Below are 19,264 nucleotides of genomic sequence, written 5' to 3'. Positions count from 1 at the left end.
TAGGCTCGATGGCAACGACCCTACCTGGTTTGACGAAACGAGCTCAAAGCGCACGGTAGATTTTTCAGCTTATCGACACCGCCCGGTTTTTCCCGATGACACCCGACTCCCGTAACAGCTCGTTTCTATCTATTACACGATAGGTTAGAAATTTTACACTATGCACCACGTCGACTTACCTTGGCATCCTGGGATGCGGCTGATTCGACGACGGGGTGAGAGCCTCTCCACCGAGGACGTGCGACTTCGTCCGTGTAGCGCTAGGACGCCATGTCATCAAGTCGAGGCGCGGACTCGGGGCAAATCGCGCATATACACACCGATAGAGAGAGAGGCGCACGAACACCACGTAGCTGACCAACCCGCTGCCTGCCGTGCTGAGAATTCCTGCTGCGCCACCGAACGGCCGTCACGGAACCTCGCCTACGCCCGCCTAGCGCCACAACCGTGCTTTCCGTCCGTGGTACCCTTCACCGCTTTGTAACGCTCGCGACACCCGCCCGTTTGCGCGCCCTCGTTCAACCGAACCACCGAAGCCGAGTCGCGCACAACCTCCCGCAATCCTGCCACCGCCACCAAACCGATACTCCCCACTACACCCTTCACCCTCTCCTTATACCCCCACCTTCTCACCCTTCTCGTCACGCACTCCTCCCTGCCCGCCGCTCCGCAACACCCTCTACTCCCTCGCGCCATCCTGCGCGTTTCGTCCTTCTCGTTTCCCCTCTTTTACACTCCAACTTCTTCGTCTGTTTCCTACCCGCGCGTTCTATCTTTCTCTCTCCCACCGATTCTCCCACTCTTTCCTTAACCCGCAAGGAACGAATCGCCTGACAACTATCTCTTTCTTTCCAACCGTCATCTTCTCTTCTTATCTCCTTCGAAACCTAACAAACGCATTCCCTCGATTCGTCTTCCTCTTTCTTGCTCCTCACCCTCGATCACCCTCCAAAAAGGGCACTTATTTTCGCCCCTTTGTTCTCACGCTTGTGACCAACTTCTCCCTCTTTTTACCTTTCCTTAAACTTGCCACCTTCCCCTGCCTGTACGCCCTCGTTCCACGGGCTTCTTTCGCGAACACACCCTCTCCCTCTCCTACCTTCTAGCTACTTCTTACGTCGCGTTACTGCGCACTCGTTCTGGCAAAGTCGCCACGAGCTCGTGCAACTACTCCGCTAACTTGTTACCCATTGACGACGTTATGTGCGGTTCCAGTAGTTGCGACAGTCGCTTATCGCTTCTCGTATTATTTCGATAAAGGAAAATGCGGGTTAAAGGGGCACCGAGTCTCCGTTAAAAGTTTTTAAAATAGAGTCGTACGGATTACGTTATTAACTCGTGCCGCGATATCACGTTTATCCTTCATTATGGCTTTTTTTACTTTGCATTTTTCCGATCGCTGATTGAATGTTTTTAAATATTTTTTAAAAACAATCGACGTTCGTACCGCGCGTTGAAAGGGGTGAAGAGGTGGACACGACGGTACCCCTTCAACTGGATGAACGATAAAAATAAGAAATGATCACGAATTGTTTTCGGGATGATCGAAGAAAATGAAATTCAAGGGGGTTGAAGGTAAAAGAATTGAAAAGAAATTCACGCGAATGTGCCAAGACTGTTTGTAGAGGAGGTATGTTACGAGTTATACACGCAACCACGATTTGCGTCTGCGCACTTTTTTCTGTACAGACTCGCCAACCAGCGGCGTAAGATAGAGCGAGACGGCCGCTCTCCGCCACGAGGCCGTTTCTCAACTTCTGAGCTGCAAATGTACAAGTACCAACCACATTTGCGTATCCTGGTAGTAGTTTGTCGCTGCTTCAGCTTCCGCTTCGTTTCTCGAGCCTTGTTGCGTATCCGTGGTAAGAATCCGTGCGTCGTCACGTTGCCATGGAAATAAACGCACCTTCGTCTGATTTCCTCGTTGAATCAACGTGTGTTGGTTGCGTGTCGTCACCGGAATCGTTGCGCTACGCTGACGGCACCTTGACACGTTTACCCCGACACGCGTATTCTACACCATCGCAATAATGTCGAAACGACTTCATTATCGTTGCTCTTATTACGCGTCGCACACTATCTCTATCGATACGATTTTGTTTTAATAGAAAACGAAAAATCAAATCACCGATTGTTTCCCGCGCTTTTATTTGAACGCCCTTAAAGGTAACGACGTACCCTATACGTATATGCGAGCAACTAAAAACATGAATGAGGAAAATCGTTTGGTACGTATGTAGTACTTGAAAGAAAACAAGAAAACGTGTGTGCACACAAGGTATAAACGCGTATCCAACACGAGGGTTGGTTAGAAGTAATGCGCGGGGCGCTGCCGCGGAAGGATCCCCACGGATCTTTTCGGTCGACTGATAAAAAGGCTTGGAAGCTGCCTTGTCGCGATGGACGAGGCGTATACGGACAAAAAAAGTCGTTGGAAGGGGAAGCTCCGGAGAGTCTGAGAGTCGAGCAGGGGAGAACGGAGCACGCGGGAACGGAGGGATCATCTGTCGGTGGCGGAACTGGGGTGGGGGCGGTAGGCACGGCGGGGACGGTACCGGGGTAAAGAGGTAGGGACATACACGTAGACAACGTGGGTCGGGGGTGAAGGGGAGCTATCACCACCGCCACCGCCGACGTCGCCGACGCCGCCGCCACGATGATTTGATTCCTCTGCTAGCTGCCTCCACCGCTACCGCCACTGTCACCACCGCACCGCTGCCGTTCTGCTGCTGCTGCTGCTTCTGTTTCTGCTTTTGCTGCTTCTAGTGTCCTTGGTTTCGCTCTAGCAAAACTAACGTGCTAGTTCTACTACGTCGAGTTGCGCGGTTTGGAGAAACTCGGTTGCCTCTCCTACTGCCAGCGCGCCCACGGCCAGGGCTGTATCGCTTGGGGCTGCGCCGTCCATTCTAATCTCATGACCTCCCTACTATGTATTCCTGCTTCTCTCTTCCCGGCAAACGTATTGAAAGATCTAACAATCGATTTCGGTTATCTCTTGAAACAGAGGAGACAATATAAAATGTTTTTTCTTGCAATCTGTTCTTACCCGATATAACCTTATCTTATCAGAAATCACGGTTTTCCCTAATTTACAACGTCCATGTTACGTTTGTACGCAAGATTCGACGAAATTCGAATTTAAAAAGAAAAAGAAAAAGAAAAAGAATCACGTCCCCGTTTACGCATTTCCATGCGAGTCTATTTACTATACTGGCAATACGAATGCGCAACCTCATGAATAAACAGGGTGTCGATCGTAGTCCCTTGATCTTCGGCAGCCTTGAACCGTCTGTTAGTTGATAGCCGCGACATTCGGTCCGTGAAATGGCTGTGGAACGTCGTTCCTTCATTCGCGGCTAGAACAGGGCCCCAGCTAGTATCTAGGGAACTTAGAAATCCAGTGGAAACTAAGGCGAGTAGAAGGGATACTATCGGAGGAGGTGGCAGCAATGGCGCGCCGCGGCGCGGCGTGCGATGCCGCGAGGAGTAGGCAGAGAGGAGACGGCTGCCTTCATATACCAGGGAAAAGAGGACGGCGGAGAGGGTGGAGGGAGGACGGAGAGACAGAGTCGAGGAGTACTACACGTGTCGCTGCAGCGGGGTGTTGACCCCAAATAGCTTTTTTAACGTGACGTAACTACGAAAGGGTTGAGAAACGGCTAGCAACGTCGTTCGACGGGCAACCGACTTCTTAACTAAAGCCAAGCCCTTGCCTTGCCTTTAAGCCTTGTGGCTCTCCCCGTTATATCTATGGCACAACGATCCTTTCATACTCGAAAAGCCACTTGCGCGCTTCTCTGCCCGCCACCACTATGACCACAATGTTATAATTAAGATCAGGGATGTGCTCTCGATTTCTCTATATCTCAATGTACACTTGGCAGCGAGCTGTCTCTAATATTGAGACAGACAGATTTCAACAAATTGTAACCAAAGTAAAATTGATACAACTGTACTTTGGTATGTTACATAAACTTCGAAAGAAAAGCATATAAAATTCTTTCGAAAGAAAAATTTGTCAATCGCAGCAGTTTCAATGCGTCGGTTGTGCAACATGTGAACACGGAAATTTGACGACTGTTTGCCTGCTTATTTATGTTGAGACTGCCATATGTGAATTTGCATTACAATTTACATACACTTTACCTTCTTAACGTCGAAGGTGGAGCGTTGCTAATCACATGGTCAAGGGTGACGGGTTACAGTGTATTTTTAGTCTGCTTCTAACATCCTCCAATAACTTCTTTCTAAATCTAAAAAAAGAAGAAGAAAAAAAAAAGAAAGTCGTATAATTTATGAAGTAATAAAAGATGGATCATTTTGAATGATCGATAGCTTTTTGTTTGATTGGATAACAAAAATGAATACAAGAGACACGTGTAAGATTACGAGAAATAGTAATGGCTAATTTTTTGATAAGCCATCGAAGTCGATTTAAGAATCCAAATACCGAAAGGAGGTTAAGACGACACTTAACCCCCCGTCGCATATGGTTTCCAGTTGGAACGGTACTGGTATGTCGCAATACAGCCTTATGTGTATACTGTATGTACCTAATTAGGACTATTGAAGAGATGGAAAGACAGACGGAGATGTTGGATATAGGGCGTTCGTCGTACGTTTTTGCTTGGTCGTTCGATAATGACATACGGTTTTCGAGGACGTTACCTTTTTCTACGTTTTTTTCTCTGTTTCGCTTTTTTCTCTCAATAGAGTTTATACAGTTTGTATACGTCAAACAGAGGTTCACGGTGGAAACTCGGTGGCAAGAAAGGTGACGTGGAAAAACGATACGATAGGTAGAGCAGAGAATGAAACCGTGTCTTTCTCTATCTCCTTCCTTAATATCACGTATAGCATACATACGCAAATACATAGACGGGATGCGGTGCGACAGCAGTGACTATCTTATCACTCCAGGCTACACCCTAAGAGGCGTGAACGATATTTTTCCTATTTGCTACGGAAAGTACAGTGGTTGCCCGCGATGATTGACGAGCGACCCTTCGAAAGGTCAGCCTCCAACGTTTTTAAGGTCAACGCAAATAGAAAGGGCGAGATATGCCGATGAGATTTCACCGGGTTCCTTGCCAGAGCATGACTCGACTGGGGACGGTTGGTTGTTCAGAGTTCAAAGTAGATATCCTTATCCATCGTCGACCGCAAAGGATATTCCGAGAAACCACGAGGCAGAAGGAAACGGTAGGCGCTGTTGTTCCTCCCAGCCGTTTTAGTCGTTTACTTTATTCCGTTTTACTTGGATTCTCACGAGAAACCGTCCGATTAGTAAGCAGAATAGTTAAACTGTAACTAATGAATAACGGTACCAAAGTTGCCGGACTCTTGCGTTCAGCCGTTTATAATTTTCTCTTCTTTGTCGTCGAAAAAACTTGCCTCAGAGTCGAGGATGACCGTCGTCGTTCTTTTCTTTTTTTTTTTCTTCTTTTTCTTCTCTTTTCGGAAAATTCATGGTGAACGCGTAGGGAAGAGGGTTAGCATTTCAAAGGGGGAAGTTAGAAAGGAATCGTAGAAGATTCCGTCGTTCGATAAAAAGAGTCAGTAACCGTGGAGGCGAGTAACGGCGTGCATACCTTACGTATACGTTAGGAAGGGGATGACTCGAAGGGACATTGCTCCCTGGCCTCGCCTGCCCTGCTCTGCTCTGCTGTGTCCAGAAAGGATCCACCTATCGTCCTGCACTCTCACGGCCCTTACGGACCGTGACACCTCGAGTTCGGCTCCTTCCGGCGGCAGGTACCTAGCAAGAAACACTTCCTGTTCAATTGCCTCGGGAGGATGGTAGAAAAACGGAAGGACGAAATCGCTGTTTCGCCGTCGATACCATGATTTACTTCCACCACTTATCGTTCGATGTAATTACAAGATAATAACGAAGAAAATTTAAGATTTTCAATTTTCTCTGTCACTGGAAAATCTCCGAGGCGCACCGCGAAGCCGCAGAGCGAGGCCGCAGGATATTCGAAATTAACTCACGGCCGAAAATAAAGGGCTCGTGTGGCACATCTTAAGTGGCTTTCGAGGGGATTCACCACCCCAACAGGTGGTTACGGCAGTTCGACCGAAAGATAAAAGATTCTACCCCCACGATCGACGCGGCTGGTCCTGGGTACCCCGTTTTCGGCTACGAACCTGCCTTCGACTTTTCTATCCCTACGCTTCTCTCACGACGCTCTCCCGCCTTACCACCCAACATGGACTTTCTATCCCCGGGCTGCCTTTCAGCTTTTTTCCCTCTGCCGCTTCCCTTCCCTCCCCCGTTCCCCTCTTCATCCTCCATCCCACCTACTACCCAGCTATCTATCCATGTTACCTACGTGACTATCCGCATCCCTATTCCTGACTTCTAAATCTAACCCTAGCTCTAACCCAACCTGCAGGCGCCCTTATACCCAGACGGCGGCGTCATGGATGGGGAGGTGTATATATATCCCCACCACGGCATCCCTCATCGAGGGGTCGTTGATCCCCCAAGGACAACGACCTTGCGTCTGCGGCAGCCAACCGTTCGAACGGTTCTGGGTTCCCGGATTCCTCGATTACCAATATCTTTCACTCGTCGCTTCTCTCTTTCTTACCAACTTCCTACTTGCACCCCAACTTTGTTCCCTTACCCCCACCACGAACCCTCGGCAAACGTCTCGCCGCCTAGCGTCGGCTCCCTTTCATTTTCCTTTCCTTTCCCATTTTCTTTCGCTCCGCTCCGAGAATGAACGTGATTTTTCACCTATCGATCGCCTATCAATGCCGGTATCACCGGCTTCGAAATTGTCCGACGAATCCGAGGCGGACGTCGGTGTTCGAAGCGGTTCGCGCAGGTAACAGAGATCGTCGAGCAGATCCTTCGCCGGGGTCATTGGGTTTATAGAATCATAAACGAGCGAACCGCTTTTCAAATTGTAGGAGAGTATGAAAAATTCATACGAGTCCGTCATCGATATGCATGACTCGACCCCGACCCGCATACCTCTCCCACCGTTCTTCCCTGTTGTTGTTCCCTTTCAGTAGTCGCACGCATAGAAACATTCGTAAAACCCTCGTTGTCGCATTGATCTCTTACGCAGGGGCATTCAGAGAATCGTTTGATTCTCGATCGGGCTATTAATATCGCCGTTCAATTTTATTCCCTTATTTTAAATGACCGAATTTCAAAGTTGCTAAATGGAACTGGTCTACTGGTTGCAAAGCCCCGACACGAATTCGAACGTGACTGATACCTGGTATGTTAAAACATAGCCATAGTTCTCTAAGTGGGTGGACGGGTGGGTGGTCAAGTACAACACGTAGGAACAGAGTTGGTACACGTGTATGACATATCTTCACATACACCAGCGTGCACGATACGTGCAGCGTTGGCTGTCCAGGCGCGAGTTGGGAGGCGCGGTGACGTAATCTTCGAAGGGAAGGAACAACATCGCCGTTGACCTACTAAAGACTCGACTTTTCTCTCCGTTCCTTTACAGCCCTATCTGTTCTTTTCCTTCCACGATCCTACGTACGATTTCGTTCGAAAAATTCCAATATTTTTTCCAATTAATTATAATCGTCCAGGTACAATATCTCGTGCAAGATACGTGTAGGATATTGTTCTAAACAGTGATAAGCGTTTCTTCGAAAGTTAGATTAGTTACGGAGTAACAGTCACGTACAGGAGGCATAGTAAAGTCCGTGAAGCGAGAAGAATAAAGGCGCGACAAGTGCTATGCCAGAGAAATACCAAAGTAGGTCCTACAGCTCTCTCCATGGACCACCCTATCGTTACGCTGCGGTGACTTCTGACGCGTGAATACGCCCTTTGTTCCTTCCTTCCCTCTCCGTTCCTCGTGTTCCCTTTCATTTCTCCTCCCTCTCGTCACCCCGAGAGGCGGCAGGTAAGCAGGTAGACAGGTAGCGGAGGCAAAGTCAATTTCAATTCGATTGAAAAAGACCTAAACTCGTATTGTCCGGAGTAGGGTAGCGTGGTAGAGCCGAGGGATTACTCGAAATAGGATTACCAAAGGCACTTTACACCATCCACGATACTTTTCCCCACCTGTTCTCCAACTGGTGTAAAAATATATATTCATTCTCGTGGTATCCGAATTAGAAAATATATTCTCATCAAGTGTACGCAAAGTTAGGTCGGTTTGTTGCTCGTTAAACGTGTAAATTCGCCGAGGAAACACGGATGCCAGTGGCTATGTAGTTTCTTGGTTCGCTACGGACCAGTCGGACGTCTCCCGCTGGCTATGGCGTGTCGGGGTGGTTGCAACAGGTTGTTGCTGTACCAGCACCATTACCAGCGGCTCCCTTTGGTCCACCAGCCAACCGGACTAGCTTGGTTAGCCAACAATCATTTAGGGAATCCACGCGATTATGGCGAGATCCGACTGTATGCCCGGGACCGACTGCGAAACTAGGATTACTCGAGAATTATGAATGACGTAATCATTTGGAGATGATCCAACGAGGTACGAGTTGCGAACGGGACAGGGATTCTACGCTATCTATACGTTGAAAAAATTGATCTTTTAATTCTAGAAGGGTAACTTCTTTCATTTGAAAAACTATGAAGGGATGAAATTTCCTGAGAAATCAAACGTGATTTATTTTGCCCTCCCAGAGACACTGGCATCAATATCGTTCCACTTTTCTCTGATATCTTCCAGAGTGATAAGAAAATATCTCTCTATCTTCTATTATCACCCTTAGGGAAGGGCATTGCCTTGGACTTAAGCAAACACGTGTGATCTCGGTTTGGTAAGCAGAAGGAGGGCAGGCAACCGCTTCGAGGAAAGACTTTCCTTAATTTGCTCCAGTTTTAGGCTGTTAGAACGGAGAAGTCGAAGGGGAACACGGAAGGATCCGTGTCGAAGCGCAACCCCACGCCGCGAACGAGTAGAGAAGCCTCCATAAAACGTCGAGAAGATGAGCAGGATGCAGTGGACGTAGCCTGACGTAATGCGGTGTGGGAGCGGCGTAGCACTGGGGAAGGGTCAATGCCCTCGTCCCTGACGATCGCTGTTCCCCAACAACCCTGTACAAGCGAACGAACCTGGCACCATTCCTCGGAAAGCTTTCCTTAACCCCATGGACTCTCTATAAATTTCTCCGAAAAATTGCCTATTAAATACCCAGATTGAATCTACGGACAACGGCTTCGAATAGAAGCAAGAGTAGCTATCGAAGCCATAAGAGATCTAATTCCTCTTCTATCGATTGACCAGCAGTTGCATGCAGAAACTAGAGAGAATAAAATTGAATTTCTTAATTTACACGATAGCAATGAAGTCAGTTAGACGATAAATGATGGTGCTGTCAATTGAAACAACAGATAACATCAATCTACGAACAAGCAAAGCGTTATCGGTCTCGCGTAAACATTATAGGAATAATTCTTCAGAGACAAGGAATACATCCTATCTTTCTATGATGTTCTCCGTTCTATGCTTGATTCTATGGTGGGCGTGTAACGACGAAGCCATTTACAGAGTTATTCTCCCTGTACAATCTCGAAAATTTCTTCGCCTCTCGACGAATTCTTGCCAGGTGGGCGTATATTGTAATAAAAAAAGAAGGAAGGAAAAAAAATACGACCACTGGGAAGAAGAACGCCCGGAGAAAACTACGAATTTCGTGAAACCCCATTCCACGCGTAAGGATCGAAGGCTGAGTGAGCTCTCAGGTGATACCGTTAAACTGACTTCCGTCTGCCCACCTACCTACCTACCTACCTACTTTCGTCCTCGTACATCGTCCGGCACCGTCCGAGCCGCGTATTTCGCAATCCACGAGGAGAGAGAATATCTCGAGTCAGGGGCTCAAAATATTTGAACCAGTTCGAGCCCCCCACCACTCTAAATTCGTTCGACGACTAATGGGGCAAGGGGCGATGAAATATTGCGGCAAATTGACGTCGTTTGCTATATTTTTATTTTTATTAAAAAGATGACCCCTGGTATTAACGTTGATTCGAAGTTGAAGATAACAAGGATAAGTGGATCGTTTAATTTTGGAATTGATTTTACACGAAATATCAGTGAAACGAAAAAGATTGAAGTTACACGTGTTGGCAGATTAGCATAGAGGGCGTCGAGATACCAGAAGCATGTTGGTACCAGCAAGCTGGCCGATCGCGACGACGAGAATCCAGCATATAGAATAGGTCACACCCTCTGGGGACCATTATTGCCGAGCACTGTACGTGCACGTGACTTGTATAGGGTCGAGACAAGTGGGTTGGTGCAGTCGTTACTGTTGTCCTCGGTACCCCCTGCCCGTACAACGACCCCGCATGTACGTACTCTCCTCGCGGTGCACGCGTGCACGCATGCATGCACGTGACGGGAGGCGAGGCACGGCGAGGCGTAGGTTGGTGACAACGAAAAAAAAAAAAAAAAAACCTTCGAATCAGAGTGAATCCCTCTTCGGTTATCGTAGGGTTTTTGATCGAGACGAGACGCGGCGCATACCCTCTCCTAGACAATCGGTCGCGCCGATGAATGTGTATCCGAATAACGCCGCGAGGAAATGCAGCGATTTTAAAAAGAGAAATCAACCACCTATTGTGACGAGTGTATTCGCAACGACCCGTGGATCGTGGAATTCTCACGAGGATAAATCGAGCATAATGCTCGTAGAAAAGGCTCGCGCCAGTTTCCCTCGACGAGGTGAAACTAGAAAGGGTTCGACTCGGGGAGAATTTCAAAAGTCCCGCGCCGATAAACTCGTTCGACGTTACGTGGGCGCGATGCCACGGTTTTGACGTGCAAGCGCGCGTGTTCAATCGAAATTGCGTCAGTCGAAGCGGCGCGGGGTCACGTGGGCTAGACGAAGCGGGACCAAGGGTCACGAGAGACAGGAAACGGTAGTATCGTGTACCGGATGTCGTAACTTCCGAGTCCTTTGGCCTCGGTGTTTCCCTTCTGTACGATGCTCGTCCGACGTTGGAGACCGTTTCCACGGGGGCAGATTTCCTATCGTACGAAATTTCGAAACGCGCACGAATCAGAAGCGTTTAAGATGGACGAGTGGCTCGGCTGGTTGGCTGGCTGGCTGGCGAGCGCCCTAACGCGCCCTCCTCGAGAGATCAGCCGACCGAGTAATAGAACGAGAGAGGGATAGAGAGGGAAAATGGGAGAGAGAGTACGAGTGAGGTCGTACAGTCGAGGTTCTCTGATAAGAGGGACAAAGAGAAAGGGAGAGGGAGAAAGAACGAGGGAAAGAAAGATAGAAGGAGGGAGGGAGAGAGGGAGCAAAGAAAGAAGGGAGAGAAAGGGACGGTGGACGAGAGAACGAGAGGGAGGACGCCGCGAGGGGAGGGAGGAGGGTATAGTCGTCGTGAGCTCCTTACAGTGCATTGCCTTTACGATCCCTCGAGTCCCCGTCACACCCCGTGCCCCGACAAATCGCGTACGACGTGCCTCTCATGAAGAGATCCACGAAACCAGCTTCGCCGTCGAGCGATTCGGGTCGTCGAGATTCATCGAGAGGAAGAGTTTCTGTATGCGTGACAATGAACACACGAAAGTAGCGGAGACGTGTGCGAGACCGTACAGGGTATACCGCACCCCATGGACTTAGCCGATCTTCACGGAGCAAAAGAGCGCTGATCTCCTGCGCGACCACGTTCTCCTTTCGTTCCCCTCGAGAACACTGAACTCGCGTCTACCGTACAGTGGAGACTTTCACCGGTATGTTGTACGCGTTTCGAGGGTAACAAGATTATCGCGTTGGCCTCACTCGATTCTCAATTTACGCTCCTCCGTCGAAAAGACACGCCGAGGCTCTTTATAGTAACTGTATCGTACCGCCTTACACTTATAATTGGGTTCAAGTATCAACCATAAAACTTGTAAACGCGTTTAAATCCTCTACGGCGGAAGAAAAAAGGTTCGTTAGACGATTGTAAATCATGACGAAGATACCGAGGTCCTTGGGGTACGTTCCGATATCATTGTTCAGGTATAAAGATCTGTACACCTTCGAAAATGATTTACAAGTCGAAATGGTTTATAGCATCTAAAATAGGCTCTTCGAGTAGGAACTTTCGAAACAGCCACGTTTCACAGCACACGAGCGCCTTCACAAGAGGGGAGTACAAAGATGTTCTCGTCCCCATCCCCACCATCCCCATTCGCTCTATCTTGCTCGGCACGTTTCTCATCTCGATGTCACGACAAATACGTCGCTTCCTTGTCGTCCGCATCTGATAATATATAGTTTTGATACGTACCGTATGTACGTACATGCATATATGTACCTGTTTGGTTTGTTTCCTGAAGCCGTGTTGTAGGTCGTGATAAAGAAAGTCGGCAAAGTAGGAAAAGAACGGGTTGCGCAAAAATAAAACGCTTGACTGATAAAAAAAAGGTGTGACGTCCAGTGTTAGTCAAGTGGTAGCGGTAGTACCGTAACTCGTGGATTCGTCGGTTGTCCTGTTTCACCTGTGCCTGCAGTTCACGCCGGTTCACGCCCTTCTTCTTTTGCACCGCTCTCACTAACGGTTAATCGACGTCGACCACTTCTTTTGCCGTTTCAAAGAAAATCAACTGCACTGCTATCACCATCTACCGGAAGTAGCTGGCAACTAATCTCGCTTCGCGCGGTTCTGGTTCTTCCCCGCTCATGCCGTTTCGAATGAATGATTCCGAATGATTCCGAATGATTCCGAACCACTCGCAAAACTCGTAACCTGAAATATTGAAATAAGTTGAAATTCAAGTCTTAAATGAATTGTTTAGATGTTTAAAAAAATGGTGCTGTTAGTTGACAAAATAAAATTAAGACAATTGTTAAAAATTCCCGTTCGATATAAAAATCCAGACCACCACTGGGTTTGTACTTTCCTAACCTTTTAACTACAATTTAATTTTATCCTTTGAAATAGTAAACATAATTTTATTTTTCTAGTCTGTACTTAAAAAGAAGAAATCACAGACCGATAAAGCGTTAAAACATTTCGATGAATTCTATAGTACTGTTTACGGAAATAATTGGGAACACATACGTGCTGCATTGTTGAATGAAAGGCATAAATACGTAGCTGTTGTAAATAATTTCAGTGATACGGATATAATACGATCTGAATTAGAGGTATGTTATTCCCGTAAAGCAGCCAAAAACTTAATAATACCTAATAACAAAAACTTATTTCAGTTACTTGGTGCAGTACACTTAAAATCTCTATATGAAGTTCATAAAGAAAATGCTGAGCGCTATAAAATTATAAAAGAATCGCAAAACTTGAATGAATCTGACAATTTTAATGAATCAGTGAGCGATTTGGTAACTAAAGCTCATTTAGCAAAACTTGAATCAATTTATCCTGAGGATCATCCGCATTTACATGAACTGTTAAAATCAGAAGATACAAAATCTCATACAAAAGACAGTGGACCACAGGAAATAAAATTGCATTCTATAGAGCAAGAATTAAATGATGTTCAGATTGATCACAGTCGTGTTGTTGATTCAAATGTAAATTTGTCTCTACTCCAAGAATATATTCCTGCAACAAAAATAAAGGGTCAGTTTGATTGGTTTTTGAAATCAAAAGTAAAATGGTATACTTATATAAATTTGTGTTACAGGTTTGGATGACTGGGTTCTGGAATCAGATCAGTTCAAATTTTACACCCAAGCTCAGGATTTCAAAATAGAAGTGGTCAAAGAATCTACCCTATCATTTCCAGAACATTTACATGTATATACTTTTGAAGGAGGAAACTTCACCAAATTTCCGCATCCTCCCTTAGGACCTACTGGTGTGCGAGGTCGAGAATAGTTTCTTTGAATTATTATAATAAATTAACCCTTTGTGGTTGTAAGTCAAAGTATACAATATTTAGGGTAAGGGAGGCAGGAGAGATATATCGCAATCGGTAGAATAACCATGCAAAGGGTTAAATGTACATATAATTTTCAAATTATATGTGTGTAAATATTACTAATAGAAATTCCTTTTTTATTTAGATTACTACTTATTCGATGGTGCATCTATACTTCCCGTACTAGCTCTAGATATACAGCCAGGCGATGTTGTACTCGATATGTGCGCTGCACCTGGTGGAAAAGCCTTAGCTATTATCCAGACACTCTACCCTCGTCTAATAGTCGCTAATGACAATAAGCGCGCTAGGGTAAAAAGGATAGAAGAAGCTATAGCGCAATTTCTTTCAGATATGGCGGAATCTCAAAAAATGGTAGTTGTAACGGAAAAGGATGGTAGAATTATCGATGAAAAGAATGTGTATAATAAGGTGCGAATTGTAATATTTCACATTATTTGTTTAATATTTAACATCTAGATTCATCAATCTGTTTAGATTTTAGTTGATGTGCCGTGCACAACGGACAGACATTCTTTGCATTCTAATGACAACAATATTTTTAAACCATCAAGAATAAAAGAGAGATTACAGCTACCGCAGATTCAGACTGAGATATTAACGTGAGTGCATAAAATCGCGACTTTTTTTTTCATTCGATAATATTCAATTACGAACTTTATTTTTATAGAAATGCATTGAAATTGGTGACAGTAGGAGGTACAGTTGTGTACTCAACGTGTACTCTTAGCCCTATACAAAATGATGGCGTCGTACAAGTTGCACTGAAAAAAGCGTGGGAAGAGGCTGGGTGTGTTATGGTCGTAAAGTAGGTACACAATATATTTTTGCAAGTAATTATTACGATTGCTATAATATCGTATTTTCTCCTGATATATTGTATAATATTTGCAGGGATATGTCCGAGCCGTTGTTACCATTTCAGTGTGTATATAATTTCGGTAAAATCGATTTAAAATATGGCCATATCGTTGTTCCCAGTTTAAACAATAATTGGGGTCCGATGTATTTTTGTAAAATGGTAAAAGTACGGTAAAGGTAAGTAATTAGAACTGTCTCCGCGCTTATAATATAAACATTATTGTATATATGTATAAGTTTATAGTATTTTAAATAATAATAATATTTAATATAATTTCGTAATATAAATATTTGTACTTGCTCCTGTCATTAGAATAAATAACAAAATATTTAAGATTTTTTTATGAAAATAGTTAAAATCGAAACGAGTTTTAGATTTAATAATATCATAATTCTATTATGTACAAGAAGCTAATCAGTTTGAGTATTAAAATCATACTTATTTTTTAATGTCCTCTTTTAGCGGTAACGTCTGATCGCTTGCTTCTTCATCGGTTAGTTTAGTTTCGTTCCACGGTTGTTCTTCTCCGCTTCCGAAAATAGTGTAAACTATTATTTCAATAATGTATAAACCGACAGTTACGAAAAATATGATTCTCCATGCTCCTATAGTTTGCTATTGAAAACAAAAAATATTAAACAGTTCTCTACACAGTATAGTTAATCCTGAAATAATTAACAATGAATTTTTATAAATACTCACGTTTCCATGTGTCAATTTTCCCACAAATATCGGCACTACGAATCCAGGAATAGTGGCAACACAGTTTGTAATAGCAACGAGAGTTCCTGCAAAATTTGGAGCAATATCGATGTGATTAGCTAAGAAACCGCTATACATTCCACCGATGCAAGTTACTCCAATGGTCATTAGTGCAACAGCTAGTGTTCTATTGCATCCAACATATGATACTCCTATTAAGCATATCATAGGGATCACAGATGCTGAAACAAAAATGCATTAAATAATCTCCAGTTAAATATATTTCATGTTGCAGCACACGCAGGGGTGATAGATAAGCTTACAGAGTAGCGTTGCAATTTTTCGAGAACCTGTTACCGTGATCAACCCTTTATCCTGCATAATGGCTAACGATTTACTTAGAATCATAGTGAAGAACCACATGCATAAGAATGGCATGGAAGAGAGGCCAGCATTCTGCAAATGGAAAAATTATTTCCATTCTAAAAATTTCCATTCCGAATCTTAAATAATAATATTCACCGAGCTCATGTCAAATTTCAATATCTGATTCATGAAGGTAGGCAATTCTATAAGCAACATGTACCACCCAAAATTACTGCAGAAATGGGCGATCAAAATTGCCATGAATGGTTTAGATCTCAATACCTCACCCCATGGGACTGGTAATTTCTGCAAAATTAAGAAACAAATGTGACATATTGAAAGATGATTGCCGAGGTTTAACGAACCTCATTGTGTTCGCCGTTATGTCCATGGTGACCCTGGGATTCAAGAATGTAATCCTTCTCTTCTTGGCTAATAAATCTGGTCTGTTCTTCAGGAGTATCCGCGATCATTATCCACCAAGCTGTACACCAGATCAAGCAGAGTAATCCTTCGATGTAGAATATCCATTTCCATTCGAAATTCGCAGCTAGTATACCCGTTAGGAGGATGGAAATCACGGTACCAAGTGCAGTTCCTATTGATAGAAAAATAATATATATCTAAGGTAATTAAAATATGGTAACCACTCCACGTTCACTGTACAAGTGTAATAGAATCCAACACATGGAAATGTTAAATATTGAAAATAAAGGGATTATTTTACCTGCATAAACAATGGAAGCAAGTACACTTCTTTCATTAGGCGGAGCCCATTTAGCAATCATAACGTGCATCGCAGGAAATGTTACCCCCTATATGAAAAAATATTATTGCAATATTATACATGGTAGTGTAAAATAATTATGATTTGAGATACTGACTCCACCGATTCCTTGAATAACTCTCATCACGATGAAAAGAGAATAATGTAGTTGGGCCGCAACAGGTGATAAAATAGATGCTATAACGTTAAGGAGTACAGATGCATTCATCACCCATTTTGCAGATAACAATTCGGCCATTCTTCCACCCGGAAGCAAGGATGCCATGTACCCCCAAAAGTACGAAGATAAGATAAGACCTTGCAAAGGTTCGTTCCATATAAAAGGACCATCCTATAAATAAATAAATTTCACATAATCACTAATAATTAAGGGTTGGTCCAGAAGAAAATTTATTATATACCTCGTCAACGATTTTCGTCACGTTGGAAGAATTATCATCGTGATGACATTCTTCCATTGAATTGATAATTGCATTTGTATCGTTCGATTCCAGCTGGTGCAACGTGGATGATAATTTAACAGCAGTATGATTCACCATCGCGACGATTGCCACACTTACGTTGACTTTGAATCCATAAATGATAGCAAGTCCGATAGAACCCATGATTGCCATTAGGTATCGTATCGGAAAGACTATCCCTCCTGTTTCTGTAAATACATAAGTTCCATTCGTCTATAAATAGAATAGGGACATTCGTCTGGAAAGAATCATCATTCCAAAGGGTCATGTATCCGAAGGGAAATGGTGCCACAAGGTATGAATGGTGGAGGACGTGTCGATCGACATGAAGCACAGGTGAACGTGCTTTCAGGTCCTCGACTTCTTCGTGAGGCCAACAGCCAGGGGCGGATCGTTTATTAGGTCATCTTAAAAGTTCGTGCCTTTAGAAGACGTTCTTCATGGTATGCATACTTTTTTACAGGGAAAAACCCTTTGTACATTTTTTTTAATTTTTCTTATTAATATTAAGTACTTGTAAAATATTTTATCTCCTCCTACAGTGAATTAATTTGAATTTGATCATTTTACACTACCATCGAATGAAAATGTTGATAATTAAACTATGAATAAATTTGTAATTGAAAGTATTTAATATTTGTTGTTATACAGGACTCAATCATCGCTTTCAATATTCAAACACAATTTTTCGAATACGTTTATTTCCAGTCGTAATATAGGTCAACAAACACATAAAACGTGGTTCCAGAATATCCTCTGTTCGCGCGCTGTCAAATAAATACCATCCAATATACAGCGATTAAAGCGACGAAAAATTAGTTCAAGATCGATCCATTAACAAAATTTATGTACTGAATGATTAACATAATTATGTATTGAATCATTAACGGGAAAATTGAGATTCTACAATATTCTACACGAAAGATATATTAGGACCAGATGCTTAGATCTCTAAATCCATCGCCTCTCTATTTTTTGAAATTAAAAGAAAAAATAATTATAACATCTGAAATAGCTAGGACAATATATATCAACGAGGAAAATATTTATAAATATTTAATAAAAGAGGAAGAATTTCCACGGTTGGTCCACCAAGTACACGATGCCCTAGATATTTACGTGAATTGAAACATAAATTAGTATAAATGCATTTCTGGATGCAAACAACATCGACTATGCAATTGAACGGAATTGCATCAAGTTGCATCGCGCGATGGAAACACTTTGCGAGTACATTATACCTTTTCAAATTGCATCATACGTTTGGTCTTTCAGTTATCAGGAAAAATGAAACACACGCAACGCATTCTCTTAAGTCTAATTTTAGCACTGATTAATTCTAACATTAGAAATGAAAATACATGAACCAAATTTAACTAAAGCATCCAAAAGAACACTTGTTCTCTACGGATCTGGATCAGAGGACATTTGAAGGTCACGAGGATATTTCCATGGAAGGAAAAATCGATTGAATTTCCCGCTACAGATTTTCCTTTTTTCTTAAAAAAAAGACACAATTTACAATTCAAAATACATTTAAGATGACTGAATATAATTACTTACCCTTATAATTACTCTTCCCAGTCATGATTTCTCCCTCGAGTCGATGACACAATAATTTTACGATTTTAAATCGATGAGATTTCGTAATGCACTTTCCAATGCAGTTTTAAAATGCGATGCAGTAAGTATACAATCACCTGTTGACCACTGACTATAATCACTTTCAGTTGCTTTAATTTGATGAGACAATTAAATTTGAAATATGTTGTAACTTTGATGATTATTGAATTTCAAGGAAAGTCGACTGAGAGTATCAAGGAAAATGATGAAAATGCTGAGATTTGTTAAGATACGACAGCTCGTCCGTGGAGCGTGGTACTCTGAAAGCGAATGCGATGCTTCAGGTCCTCCAAGGCTTTCGAAGGAACACCGGGCGTGCGCTCCTTCTATAAATGCCGCAACCCGCACGAACGCAGGCTCGAATTTACCGGCTCGAACACCTTCCCTGTGTCACATACATCGTATTTACGTTGAAGCCGATCATCGATTCCCCCAGAAGCATTTCCGAGGATTTCGACTTTCGACGGCATGCACGTACGCCGTTTATCGTAAAACGCCGGTCGTAGGAGGAGATAAAATTTTGAAATGAACGAAAAAGAAAAATTCATTCCGATGGTTAACGCGAGGTATTCTTAACTTCAGTAGGTGGATTGTTATTGTATGAATTGTACTTTGA

General features: G+C 43.7%; 3 protein-coding genes and 1 long non-coding RNA gene across 6 annotated transcripts in view; 1 reads left to right on the top strand and 3 right to left on the bottom strand.

The window, feature by feature from the left end:
• The window catches only part of LOC114874987 (protein tramtrack, beta isoform), a 36,897-nt gene extending 34,524 nt beyond the window's left edge, over positions 1–2,373 (bottom strand). Inside the window, exon 1 of one of the 3 annotated variants that reach the window (XM_029184804.2) lies at positions 1,785–2,373. The gene's annotated coding sequence lies outside the window, so the exon portion shown is untranslated. Of the gene's footprint in view, positions 1–179; positions 587–1,784 lie in introns of those variants that run through there. The other 2 variants (XM_029184807.2, XM_029184802.2) reach the window with 2 other exon arrangements.
• A 1,705-nt stretch (positions 2,374–4,078) lies between these two features.
• LOC114874968 lies at positions 4,079–12,339 on the bottom strand. Its single transcript, XR_003789166.2, has 3 exons — positions 12,260–12,339; positions 5,592–5,758; positions 4,079–4,253 (listed from the first exon to the last, which is right to left on the bottom strand). It is a non-coding gene; the product is annotated as an uncharacterized LOC114874968 (long non-coding RNA).
• A 311-nt stretch (positions 12,340–12,650) lies between these two features.
• On the top strand, positions 12,651–15,791 carry LOC114874964 (5-methylcytosine rRNA methyltransferase NSUN4). Its single transcript, XM_029184761.2, has 9 exons — positions 12,651–12,833; positions 12,910–13,092; positions 13,156–13,525; positions 13,590–13,772; positions 13,972–14,258; positions 14,325–14,449; positions 14,518–14,655; positions 14,742–14,885; positions 15,707–15,791. The coding sequence occupies exons 1-8, from the start codon at positions 12,741–12,743 to the stop codon at positions 14,881–14,883; spliced, it is 1,521 nt and encodes a 506-aa protein (XP_029040594.2). The 5' UTR covers positions 12,651–12,740; the 3' UTR covers positions 14,884–14,885; positions 15,707–15,791.
• LOC114874963 (putative inorganic phosphate cotransporter) lies at positions 14,990–19,229 on the bottom strand. The gene is made up of 9 exons (XM_029184760.2): positions 18,589–19,229; positions 16,966–17,213; positions 16,662–16,895; positions 16,505–16,592; positions 16,143–16,375; positions 15,934–16,083; positions 15,735–15,867; positions 15,412–15,653; positions 14,990–15,324 (listed from the first exon to the last, which is right to left on the bottom strand). The coding sequence occupies exons 1-9, from the start codon at positions 18,611–18,613 to the stop codon at positions 15,148–15,150; spliced, it is 1,530 nt and encodes a 509-aa protein (XP_029040593.2). The 5' UTR covers positions 18,614–19,229; the 3' UTR covers positions 14,990–15,147.
• Positions 19,230–19,264: the final 35 nt, after the last annotated feature.

Source organism: Osmia bicornis, chromosome 12, assembly GCF_907164935.1.
Source record: "Osmia bicornis bicornis chromosome 12, iOsmBic2.1, whole genome shotgun sequence".
Classification (NCBI taxonomy): Eukaryota; Metazoa; Arthropoda; class Insecta; order Hymenoptera; family Megachilidae; genus Osmia; species Osmia bicornis.
Note: the sequence above shows the minus strand (reverse complement) of the source record. Positions and strands in the feature narration are given on the sequence as shown.